Source organism: Lucilia sericata, unplaced genomic scaffold, assembly GCF_015586225.1.
Source record: "Lucilia sericata isolate MDLA Ls3-8-SP2 unplaced genomic scaffold, ASM1558622v1 Contig002118F_arrow, whole genome shotgun sequence".
NCBI lineage: Eukaryota > Metazoa > Arthropoda > Insecta > Diptera > Calliphoridae > Lucilia > Lucilia sericata.
In genome coordinates this window covers 64,162-76,736 of record NW_023995966.1, presented here as the reverse complement: position 1 = coordinate 76,736, position 12,575 = coordinate 64,162, and the positions used below count along the sequence as shown (strand labels likewise).

The 12,575-nt window shown below is 34.5% G+C and overlaps 4 protein-coding genes and 2 pseudogenes across 4 annotated transcripts; 3 read left to right on the top strand and 3 right to left on the bottom strand.

The window, feature by feature from the left end:
* The first annotated feature begins 58 nt into the window (after positions 1-58).
* LOC119613432 (histone-lysine N-methyltransferase E(z)-like) lies at positions 59-652 on the top strand. Its single transcript, XM_037969451.1, has 2 exons — positions 59-80; positions 141-652. The coding sequence occupies exon 2, from the start codon at positions 155-157 to the stop codon at positions 548-550; it is 396 nt and encodes a 131-aa protein (XP_037825379.1). The 5' UTR covers positions 59-80; positions 141-154; the 3' UTR covers positions 551-652.
* On the bottom strand, positions 570-4,812 carry LOC119613431 (chromosome transmission fidelity protein 8 homolog). The gene is made up of 3 exons (XM_037969450.1): positions 4,677-4,812; positions 1,007-1,133; positions 570-949 (listed from the first exon to the last, which is right to left on the bottom strand). Exons 1-3 carry the CDS (start codon positions 4,694-4,696, stop codon positions 650-652), a joined length of 447 nt encoding a protein of 148 aa, XP_037825378.1. The 5' UTR covers positions 4,697-4,812; the 3' UTR covers positions 570-649.
* LOC119613433 (general transcription and DNA repair factor IIH helicase subunit XPB-like) lies at positions 1,290-4,802 on the bottom strand. The gene is given in 9 exon segments (XM_037969452.1): positions 1,290-2,368; positions 2,370-2,560; positions 2,563-2,635; positions 2,637-2,680; positions 2,742-2,774; positions 2,777-3,151; positions 3,154-3,792; positions 3,848-3,953; positions 4,677-4,802. Coding segments are annotated over 8 exon segments (2,397 nt in total). The 5' UTR covers positions 3,900-3,953; positions 4,677-4,802; the 3' UTR covers positions 1,290-1,378.
* A 130-nt stretch (positions 4,813-4,942) lies between the features above and the next one.
* Positions 4,943-5,828, top strand: LOC119613436 (annotated as a pseudogene).
* A 168-nt stretch (positions 5,829-5,996) lies between these two features.
* Positions 5,997-6,710, bottom strand: LOC119613435 (annotated as a pseudogene).
* A 786-nt stretch (positions 6,711-7,496) lies between these two features.
* Positions 7,497-12,349, top strand: LOC119613430 (E3 ubiquitin-protein ligase MARCHF6-like). Its single transcript, XM_037969449.1, has 4 exons — positions 7,497-9,191; positions 9,258-9,441; positions 9,512-9,706; positions 9,966-12,349. The coding sequence occupies exons 1-4, from the start codon at positions 7,762-7,764 to the stop codon at positions 11,388-11,390; spliced, it is 3,234 nt and encodes a 1,077-aa protein (XP_037825377.1). The 5' UTR covers positions 7,497-7,761; the 3' UTR covers positions 11,391-12,349.
* The last annotated feature ends 226 nt before the right edge of the window (positions 12,350-12,575 follow it).

The window sequence follows — 12,575 nt, the reverse complement described above, 5'->3', positions numbered from 1 at the left end:
ATGTGATCATGATTTGTGTCAAGCTTGTGGAGCGGATCAATTTAAATTAACTAAAATTCTTTGTGTACAACGGGGTCTACGTAAGTTCTTGTATTTAATTTCACATAAAATTAGAAAATTTACTTATTTATTTTCAACAGATAAACATTTACTAATGGCTCCCTCAGATGTAGCCGGTTGGGGTATATTCCTTAAGGAGGGTGCACAAAAGAATGAATTCATTTCGGAATATTGCGGTGAAATTATATCGCAAGATGAAGCCGATCGTCGTGGCAAAGTGTATGATAAGTACATGTGCTCTTTCCTTTTCAATTTGAATAATGATTTTGTGGTGGATGCTACGCGTAAGGGGAATAAAATACGTTTTGCCAATCATTCCATCAATCCCAATTGCTATGCTAAAGTAATGATGGTGACAGGCGATCATCGTATTGGTATTTTCGCTAAACGTGCTATACAACCGGGAGAAGAACTATTCTTTGACTATAGATATGGTCCTACGGAACAATTGAAATTTGTGGGCATTGAACGTGAAATGGAAATTGTTTAATTTTTTTATTTTTTATTATCATTTTCGTGTACTTTATTTTAATTATTTCTTTTATCTTAAATTTAGCGTAAAAAATATTGAATAAAACCAATTTGAAATTTACACACTTTTTGCTACATTTGCTATAATGGGTTTGGGTCTAGATTTAAAGATCAACTTTTTGGTTATAACGGCCTGCACTGTGTATTCACTTTTCTGTCTTGATTTGTTTTCCAAAGCCACCGTATTATCGAGCAGCGTGCGATCTACAGTGTTGTTCATAACGCTGGCATTTAAATTGCCCACAGTTTGGTCCAATAAATGTTGACCCTCATTGGTTTTTGATTTTTCCAAGACGGCAAAGGGTTTTTCGAGTTTTTGTTCTCTGCCTTGCAAAATGTGATGGCCGATAATTAAAATCTAAAGTGGAATAGTATGATTTAGAAATTTGGAAGTTATATTTGTAAATGAGCTTACTGGTTGACCATATTTGTTGTAGTACAGATCACCCACAAATTGATCGTGCATATCCTCATTAGATCGCACCTCTAGATCCCCTTGCAGTTCAAGAATGGCCCATTCTTTTAAGCCGCTAGAGGTTTTGCTAAAAAAAATGGAGGTTTCGGTTATTATTGCAAATATATTTTTGGTTATCTGAAGAACTGGAACGGAATATCTAAAGAACTGGAACCGAATTCGCTAAAATTCAAATTCTAACATAAAAATCAAATTTTCTCTAAGAAAAATTAAACAACAAAAATAAGTGATAAATTTCATATATATTCCATTTATTTGTAGTACATTTAATTAATAATAACATCAGCATTACATGCATAGTTTTACATTCTTTTAAACACCTCTGAATTTCTTAAACAATGGATGTACATTTCCAGAATTCTTTTTACGATGTTCATAGTAAATGGCATCATCACCGCCCGACATAGAACTCAAGCCGCCACGTTTCATGGTACTAGAACCGCCTGGACGATAGCCTGGTTCACCCGGAATCTTTTCATCTTCACAGTCCTGATCGGAAGCAGATAAAACTTGCTGCAACAGTTGGGATTGTTCTTCACGGGTTTTATAAAATAAGTCGGGATCTGTGTCCATGCCACTTAAATGTGTAATAACTTTATAACTGTAACCCTGATTGACCAAGAAACGTTGACGTTTGCGAGAATAACTCATTTCCATGGTGTCCTGCGAAACAAGGGTGTAGAAGAAGGCATTATACTCCTCGGCAATGGCACCCTTTTTAGCACGCAAAATACGACCTAAACGCTGAGCCTCCTGACGACGAGAACCACCATGTGAGGAAATCTGTATAAGCACATTAGCTTCGGGCAAATCAAAACTAGTATCGGCCACTTTTGATACAAAAATGGTGTTGACTTTTTGATTGAATTTGAAATTTTGTAAAATTTGTATACGTTCATTTTGTGAGGTAGGACCATAAATGAAAGGTTTATTCATTTTGATGGCATAATGTTTCAAAGCAAACACATTGTCCGAGAAGACAATGGTTTTGTCACCTCTTTTTTCATGATATTTAATAAGAAACTGGCAACTGCGGAATTTGGATGGATTCATAACGTAAAGTAACATTTTCTTGGAAGTCTTGGCAGTCAAGTATTCACGATAGAATTCAGGAGACATTGGACACCACACCTCGGCACACTGTACACGAGCAATAAAGCCCTTCTTTTGTAGCTCCAACCAATTGGCTTCATATAGTTTAGGACCAATAAGGAAATTCAAATCAGCAATTTTGTCATCTTCACGCAACAAGGTGGCAGTCAAACCAAGTTTACAGTGAGACTGCACTATAGTTAAAACTCTAACGAAACATTTTGGCTGGAATAGTGTGTACTTCATCCAATACCATTATGCCCCATTCCTGTTCCTGCAGCCAACGCATTGTCTGCTCTGCTTCCCAAGAACGTTTTTGAGTGTGAGTGATCATAGAATAGGTGGTGACTAGAATGCCGCAACCCATAGGTTTATCTTTAGCCTCAGAAGTGAAACGACAATCATGCTGTCATCAGCGGTAGACCACATTTTAAACTGTTGCTTCCACTGTTCGACTGATACACCACTGTTGCACAAAAACCAAGGCACGTTTGCGCACGGTACAGCAGGCGGTAACACCAACTAAGATTTACCTAAAATATTAAGAGGCATTATAAAAAATGGTGCATTAAATAGATATGACTTCAAAACATACCTGCACCACAAGGTAGTACATAACTCCTGATCTAGCACGTCCGTTACCAAACATTTTGCGCAAACTCTTCTCCTGATAGGTCCTCAACACAGCAGCAGGTTTTAGATCAATATTTATATCTGGATTATGTGTATCATTACGAAAATCATACTCTGCCAGCAGAGGATGTTCAATTTCTATGCAACGCTTCTGTATAACTTCAATTTTTTCCTGATTTACTTCAAATGAAACTGTTTTTAAATTAGCCTCATCCTCGTCTTCCTCCTCATTATCAATTTTATCATAAAAATTTGTAATATCATCGGGTACATTGGTTGTGCCATCTGCATTAATAGTGCCAGCAGCATTGGGATCAGCCTTACCATCAGCGCCCTTAACTGTACCATCGGGTAATTTGTACCAAACTGAGTTATAGCGTTACCCTCCACAGTGCCCTGTATAAAAGCATCTCCTTCTTCACGCTTTAGCGACACGTCTGTATAACTGGATCTTTGAGGCAACTTTTGTAAAATATCCGGATGAGGAGATTCAATAAAATAGCGATTATGTTTTAAAAACCAATTTAAACTTTGCCATACGATAAAGTACACAGTTAATGAATCTCTAATACCCTCAGGAATACTAGTTTTACTTAATCTCTTCAAATACTCAACAATGTCATGGGTCTGTAGGCCAACCGATACGGCGGCATATAAACTGTAGGCTGTTAATTTGTATTCGTGTATATGCTCGGGACGACAGACAGGTTCAGAGATGGCAATTAGAAAATCATGAGCATGTTTATAAACAGGTGAGAATGACTCCAAAAATATATGACCATTCGGTGCCACCCATAAAGGACGATTGTTGTGATCCACTTTAAGTTCCATTTGTGAACGATAATCTTTGGCACCATATTCATCGGTATTTATACCATCATCATTAGTTTCGGCATTCTTAGAAGCTGCTCCCGGTATTCCATCAGATTCACTAATATCGATGGTATCATTGTCATCAACAAGCTGTGTGTAGGCCTCATCTTCGGCACGTCGTTTTTTACCTGTTAAATTCTAATGTTATTATACAGTTTATGTAGTAGGAATTCCTAAACTTACCAAATTTGTCTCCACCAAATTTATCTTTTTTCGATTTCTTTGGCGGTCCCATTATTTAATTTAATTTATTTACTTTTTCACAGAAATGTGAAATTCAGATCTTCGACTGCAAACAATCCGAAAAAATTAAATTTATGGACAGTTTTAAGGCGAATTCGACTTGTCAACAGTTTGTTTACTAATTTCAGCGATGTAGAAACAAGTAGTGTTGACATAGTTTTACAAAATATTTTATTTTAACGTAGCGTAACGTTTTGGAATTTAAATTAAAAAATTTTCAATACATGAGGAATTTGTAAACACCATTTCAATAAAATGTAACTATATCAAACTGTAATAATAGATATACAGAAAAAATTATTTTTTTTCGGAACAAACATATGTAGATCTCTGATCCAGTTTGCGAGGTCCTAATTTTTTATTGTTTATAATCACATTCTCTGAACAACCGCCCTTCTGCTGGTAGCATGTACTTTTTCCTCTTGGCTGAATCTAACACCGGCTTAGCTAAAAATACATTTTTGGATATAAAAATGGTTTTGGTCAACAACACCATTTTTTATACACTACTAGGTTTAAATTTAACACATTTTACGTTAGTCCAGATTTATTCTAAAAATTGTTACGGTGATCTAGATTTTTTCAATTTATTTTTAAAAGTTTCACCTTCGTGTGAAGTTGGAGATTTTTGTTTCCCAAGATATTTTAATGAAAAATTGTTTGTAAAAAAGACGATTGGCAACCCCTAACTCAAAAGCATAAAATTATTGATGCCAACAAAAGCCACTGTAAACAAAGGTAAATAATTAACAAATTAATATAAACTTACGTTTTTATTAAAACAGGCATGACATATATTACATAAACACTAAACGTCAATTTAAATCACTTTTAAACATTAATATTAAAAAAATATCGCAGAAAATATATTGTATACTATTCCTTGATTCCAGCGCCTTTTTATAAATAAACATATGGTTGCTAGTGTAGCCATTTTCAATTTTTGTTATTAATAAAAAACGTACTAAAAATAAATTGTTTGCTACTATTTAAGCAATTATGTCAAGGCGAATTAAAACTAAACAGCTGATTAGCTAAAATCGTTATTTTGCAAAAGAAAAATCACGATTTTTTTTACAATTTCACAAAATAATTAAAAATTATTAATTAAAGTTTATATAAAACATAAAAATAAGTTATGTCTAGTCGCTGGTATCCCATTTATCAACGTGGAAATCCACAATTACGTATTTTCTTACCCAATTTTTGGATGAATTGATACGGCCACTAGAGGAACAACCGAAAAATGTCGCCACATTTTCCGTCTCGATGGAAATGACAAAATATGATGTAAAAATTATCTAGAGAAAATATACAAAATTCCCGTGGTAGATGTGCGAACCCGTATTGAGTTGGGCTCTACAAAACGTGATACCACCTATGGCTATGTGACCAAAAATGATGATATGAAAATAGCTTATGTAACTATGGTGAGTTCTAGGAGGATTGAGGGATATTTTGTACAGAAAATGTTTGGAATTAACTGTTGATGTTTATTTTAGCCTAAAACAATGGAATTTACCTTCCCTGATTTATTTGCTAAAAGGCAGAGACCAAAAAGAGCGACGAGAAGGCATTGGATGATTCGAAGAAGGGCTTTAGAGATTTTCTGGAACGTAATAAAAGAGACCTGGTACACCAGGATGGTATTCAATTTAGTTAGGATGATACTTGTTAATAAACTTAAAAGAAAATCGAAAATTTTAAAAACGTTTTAATAAAAAGGTGCTCTATGGAAGTTTGGGACAATTGTAGATAATTTGATCGAGTATTTTATGTGTTTAAACTAGCCATTTAACTAAACAGTAACTTTTACCAAAATAACATTTGTATCGGAAATAATCTTTAGAAGACTAAAACACAAGTAGTATAACAATTTCGTTTGGCAATGATTTATACCAATATGTTTATTAGATTTTAATCTTTCTCAGATCATTTAATGATACCAAGAAGATAACATTGAAAACAAAGTATTGAAAATATACAGAAATTATCGAAATTAAAGCTGCTTTTTGGGATATGCTCATCGGAATAAATGTTTAACAAATCTTAAATAAAATCATTCTCTTCTGGCACCATTTCGTATCATTTACTTATTTTCTTCAACAGTTTTGTCAATCCAGGCTCTAAGCTTGTCGGTATCTTGTAACCCACCATACGGTTGACCACCTTGCCATCTTTCATGGCCATGAGAACGGGCACAGCAGCTACATCATAATCCAAAGCCAATTCACTGTGTTCATCGATATCTACTTTAGCCAATTTAACGGCGCCAGCTTTTTCTCCTACAATCGATTCCAAACGAGGGGTCAACATTTTGCAGGGATTACACCATCTAGACAAAATTAATTATATAATCTTCTCAATCAAGAATTTCATCATAAAACTTACGTTGCAAAAAAAGTCAACTATCACCACCTTATCGCTCTTCTTGACTTTATTTTCGAAATCTTCTGAGCTTTGTACGTTGAAAATCTCATTTTTAATGCCGCTAGTGGCCACTGTACGTTGACCTAGACGAGGCAAAAGATTTTGTCCGGTTTTTTGGAAAATAGTGCGCAACATTTTTCACTGTTAATTTTTCTGCTTTTTCGGAGAAATGTATAAAGCTAAAATGTTAAATATTTTTTTTAATTATATTACTTGGCAATTTGACAAAATAAACTTACTTTACACGCTAGAAAATTTTCTTTCGGAATAATGATAAATTTGATAAAAATAATGATGATGTTTTTGTTGCTTTTTATTTAGTTTTCAATGAATAGCACTGAACATATGGCATGAGGATGTTTTTGTTGTTTTTTTTTTTTTTTTAATTTTTGATAAACAACACTGAACATACTGTATGAGTAACGACAGCTGTGTGAAAAGTTGCCAGACGTATACAGCCAGTATTGTATCTCTGCGTTATATGTGGTAGCACTGGTTTATCAGGGTTGTATTTTTGTATGACGTGTATGAAGGTATGAAGACGTATAGACATTCTTAGGTTGTTAAACTTCTTGGTATGAAGACTTTTTTGGCACAAAAAGTCATCATACCGACCGGAGGCAGGATAAATTGCCGCGAAAAAATACAGCAAACTTCATTGTTTTGCATAAAAATTCCCGCGAAAAATTAATTTCTTTAATAATTAATTAATTTAATAATATTCTACTCGAAATTAAGTAATTTTGTTAATTTGAAATCCAGTCATTTTGCTTAATTTCATTGAAATTAAGTTGAAATTACAATGGACATCCCTGTCTTAGTAGAGAAAATACATATTTTTACAACAATGAACGAAACACAAATTAAAACCAAATAAAAATAGAAAAATTTATATTAATATTATAAAAGTGTTTAATATACCTATAATTATAACATAATGTATGTGCAATAGGTGTCGAAATATGTGCAAACAATGGGCTATATGAGAGAATTGCTATATTTTTGTAATGAAAATCGTTTACATTTGTTATTCAAATTTAACACATAAATATAGGATACCCTTACCCTTATCCATTCTGCATTTAAAAAAAGTACTAAAAACACAATACTTCCTATTTAGTACAACTCTGGGAAAAAGTATGTTAAAAAATTATGTTTTATTCACATCGATAACAACAACAACATTACATGAGAAACAAACAGCTGGCTGATAAATTTACGTGTGAAATTAATAAAGAAAGAAAAAATTTTGTGGAAGGAAAATTTTTGTAAAATATTGCAAAAAAATATAAAAGCAAGAAAATATAGTAGGAAAACCAAACAAAATAGTGAAGAGAAAAGGGATTCTATAGCAAAAACTCCTAATGCCTAAATAAAGATTGTGGAAAGTGAAGAAAAGTTGATAGCTTTTTTTGTTGTAAACAATGGATGATTTGTCACAAGGCGACATTTGTCGCGTTTGTCGTTGTGAGGCTCAATCGGATCGTCCTCTTTTCTATCCTTGCGTCTGCACGGGCAGCATAAAGTATATTCATCAGGATTGTTTAATGCAATGGATGCGTTATTCGCACAAGGAATACTGTGAACTATGTGGTCACCGTTTTAGTTTCCAACCCATATACTCGCCCGATATGCCCCGTGTATTGCCACTGCGTGATGTGGCTGGGGGTTTGATATCGGCCATCATGAAGGCGGCCAAGTCATGGGCCCATTATACTCTGGTGGGTTTGGCCTGGTTTGTAATTGTTCCGTTGTCGGCGTACCGCACTTATCGTTATTTGTTTCGAGCTTCATCTTTCGATATGATTATGACATTGCCGTTCGATATATTTTCTACGGAAAATTTGGCTTCGGATGTTTTTCGCGGTTGTTTTGTAGTGACCTGTACGCTGTTGTCTTTTATTGGTTTGGTGTGGTTAAGAGAGCAGATATTGCTGGGTGGTGGTCCGGACTGGTTGGAACGTGAAGATGCCCCGGCTGTGGCGGAAGGTGGTGGCAACAATGATGGGGAGGATGATGTAGATCTTATACCTTTGCCAGAATTTGCGGTAGCTGCAGCAGCTGGTGCAGAAGCTAATGTTGCTGCCGATAATGAGGCAGGCGTTGGTAATATTTTGGAAGAAGCTATACCTGAGGAAGAGGTTGAACTGCTGGCAGATCAGGCCAATGCTAATGAGCCAGTTGCTGCTCCAGCTGCCGCCGTTGCTAATAATGATAATAATGCCGAAGCTCCTGTGGTAGAACCTATGAACAATAATGCTCCCGCTGTAGCAGATCCGGCAGAAAATGAAGGTGATCCTCCTCTAGAATTTGGTCCCCAATTACCTCCTGCCTTGGCTGGAGGCGCCGCCAATAACAATCCAAATAACAACGCAGCCGCCAATGCTGCTGATAATGATAACGACGAGCCAAATTGGAATCCCATGGAATGGGATCGTGCCGCTGAAGAGTTGACTTGGGAACGTCTACTGGGCCTGGATGGTTCATTAGTATTTTTGGAACATGTTTTCTGGATTATTTCTCTAAACACAATGTTAATTTTTGCCTTTGCCTTTTGTCCCTACTGTATTGGCCATTTTATCTTGCAATCGATGAATCTATTGAATGCCGATAAACCTTTGCTACATTTTCATGGCCTATTAACTACTTTATTTGGTTATTGTTTTATTGGACACATATTGGTGGTATTACATTTTCTGGCAAAAGCATTCCATATGAGAAGAGTGCGCAATCTTATAGGCTTGTGCTATATAGTGGTAAAGGTATCTCTATTGTCGGTGGTGGAGATTGGCGTATTGCCCTTGGTTTGCGGCTGGTGGTTAGATATTTGTTCACTGCCCTTGTTTGATGCTACGTAAGTTTGTTTTAAATTAATTATAGTTTTAATAAAATGTTTAATGTTTTCCTTTTTATGTTTTAGTCTTAAAGATCGCAAGGCTAGTTTTACCGCCGCACCGGGTACATCGCTATTTGTTCACTGGATGTTTGGTATGGTTTATGTTTACTATTTTGCTGCGTTTATTTCTCTGCTACGAGAAGTATTACGTCCTGGTGTTTTGTGGTTTTTACGCAATTTAAATGATCCCGACTTTAGTCCTATACAGGTGAGTTTAAATAGTTTTCTTTGTGTTTGTTTAATAATTTGCTTCTTTTTTTGTTGGGGGGTTTTTATAGGAAATGATACATCTTCCCATCTTAAGACATGTTCGTCGCTTGATTTCTTCGGCTATGATATTTGGCTCTGTTGTACTTCTTATGCTTTGGATGCCAATTCGTATTTTGAAAACAGTTTGGCCCACATTTTTACCCTACACTTTATCTGGTGATTCAGAAGTGAATGAATTAAGTTTGCAACTTTTACTTTTACAGGTGAGTTTAGTCTGAAATAATTTATTCATTTAGTAATAAATCATACAGTTGAAATTTTAAAATTCGCTCAAAATTTTTCTTCGCCATTTAATCAGTTAACCAATTTTTTATTAAAATAAATACCACCCAATTATTTCATTATATCGCAAACATTTATTTGTAAAAAAGTTCGCTTTTAATTGCATCCATCGTGTATTAATATCGAAAGATTCTAAAGTTCTAAATATTACTTTTTACGCCACCGCTTTTTCGTTTCAAGATCATCTTGCCCGGTTTCTTTGAACAATCTCATACACGCGTCTGGCTCAAAAAGCTTTTACGTATTTGGTGTATTTGTGTTTCATGGATTTTGGGTATACGCAGCTATCTCTTGAGCAATGACCCGCCAGCAGAACCCACCAATCAACAACAAGCCAACAATGCTGAAAATAACGCAGAAAACAATGAGAATAATGAACAGGAAAATAATGCTGATAATGAAAATCAAGCAGCAGCAGGAGAAAATTTAGAAGCCGCTAATCCTGTACAAGCACAACCACAGGCACCACCTCCGCCACCACCGCCGCCTCCACAAGCTGAACGTAATTTGGCGGCAGTGCATCATGCCATAATACATCGTGATGTTCCGGTAGCCTTCCAACCTTACGATAAGCCTTCAATATTTCCCATAAGACTATGCGGTTTGATATTTTTCATGTGTGTATCGCTGGTGGTGGCTTCGCTGCTGACCCTAACCGTACCCGTGTGGATAGGACGTCAGGTAATGTCTTTGTGGTCGGTGGGCAGCATAACTACACAGGTTGTTGTACAAAGTACTGAGGTGACACCACGACCACATGAATTGTATACGGCTGCCTTGGGCACTTATTTGTGTTGGATGATTACAAGAGGCATAGCTATAGCGGTTACTTTGCTGCCGCAAGGCCGAGCTGCAGTAATGGATAAAATCAAACAATGGCTTAAGGTGGGTGCCTCCTATGCTCTACCCGTTTTGATAATTGTTTTAATGCTAGGAGTCATACCTTTACTCTTTGGCATGCTTTTGGAGTTGGTGGTAGTTATACCTGTACGTGTGGGCATACGACAAACACCCATCTACTTTATTTGGCAAGATTGGGCCTTGGGTGTTTTATATACGAAAATAGCCATTGCCTTGACCTTAATGGGTCCCGATTGGCATTTGAAGCGGGCTTTAGAGCGTGCCTATCGTGATGGTTTACGTGATATTGATTTGAAATTCTTAATCAGCGAATTGGCCACGCCGGTCATAACCTGTTTTGGTCTAGCTTTGGCCATACCTTATGTATTGGCCCATTCTATACTACCCATTTTCTTTAAAGATCCCTGGGTCCAATTAGAGATAGCACACTTTGTATATCCAGTATTCTTTTCGGTTATTGGAGCCATTGGTCTAGTGTGTTTCCAAATACGCCAATTCAAAAAGCTATATGTAGCCATTAAGGTGGACAAGTATTTGGTGGGACAACGTTTAGTCAACTATGAACACCGTAAGAAACAACAACAAGAGGCAGCCGATGCTGCGGCCGCTGCCCGTGAACAGGAGGAAATGGAAAATGTACCTATTGCCAATATAGTGGAACAGGCTGAATTGGAAAGACGCCGTAGACAAGAGGTGGAACGTCAACAACTGGTACAGGATTTAGTTAGAGATGAACTTTTATAAAACCTACGGAAATAGATAAGTAAAGACATTGGGGTATATTATTTTATAAAGAAAGGAGTGGAAAATCTTTGTAGTAAACTTAGCAGACCTAAAACAAGTAATTTGCTTATTTTTTTCCATATACATATTTTTTTGTTTTGTTTTTTTCTTTTCTTTTTTATGTGTTAAATAAAAAACGATTAATTCGTTTCAAAAAACCTAGAAATCACAAGTTATTTGGATAACAATTTTGCAGGTACTATCCTAAAGCAAAATTTCTTAATAATTCTATATTGAGATCTATATTGGCATAAACTGTTGCCTCTTATCAGTTTGTCTCTATAAATATAACTATCAATAATACCACCTATTGTTACAATTTTTAACTGTTTATTATCCTTTAATCATAATATTTTACATATTTTATATTTTCTAAATAAATTATCTTTCTTTAACTACTGAAAATACTAAAATACGAACAGCTGTTAGAGAAATCTTTTGCAAATCTTAAAATCAAATCAATTCTAATAAAAATACTGAGCTAATTTGCAAAATTAAAAATTATTAGATAAATTCAGTTTTAATTCAAATTTTTAACATTTCCAAACGAAAATTTCCTTCATTGTTTCTAGAAAACTAAAATTACACTCTCACATGGCAACAATTTTCTAAAACTTGATCAATTTTTAACTAAACAAAATTCATACCAAAAGAAATCTTCAAAATCTGTATTAATTACAATTTGTATTATATTCACAAAATTATACAATATGTATGTATGTATCACACCCTTTATATACAAAAACACACAATTAACTAAACTACTTTAAACACATTAAAATGAAACAAATAATAACTAATTAACTTTTTTTTTTAAACAAAATTCATGATTCATTTATTTTAACATTAAAACAAAAACAAAATTTTATGGTAAAACAAAATTTATTTGTCAAATTATTCTTAAATAAATAATCCAGACGTAAAAACAACTTTTTTTCACATCAGCAAATTAATATTATAATTATTAAATAATCTTATAGTTCTAAGTTAATTTTCCTTTTTTTTTTCTTTTTTATTTGTTGTTTATATATTTTTATCATTATTATCTTAAATAAATAATTTTCTTTTTATAAAAGTTTAAAATTTTTTATTTAAATACATTATAATATTAAAATATTTGCGGCTTGTGTTTCTTTTGATTTAATC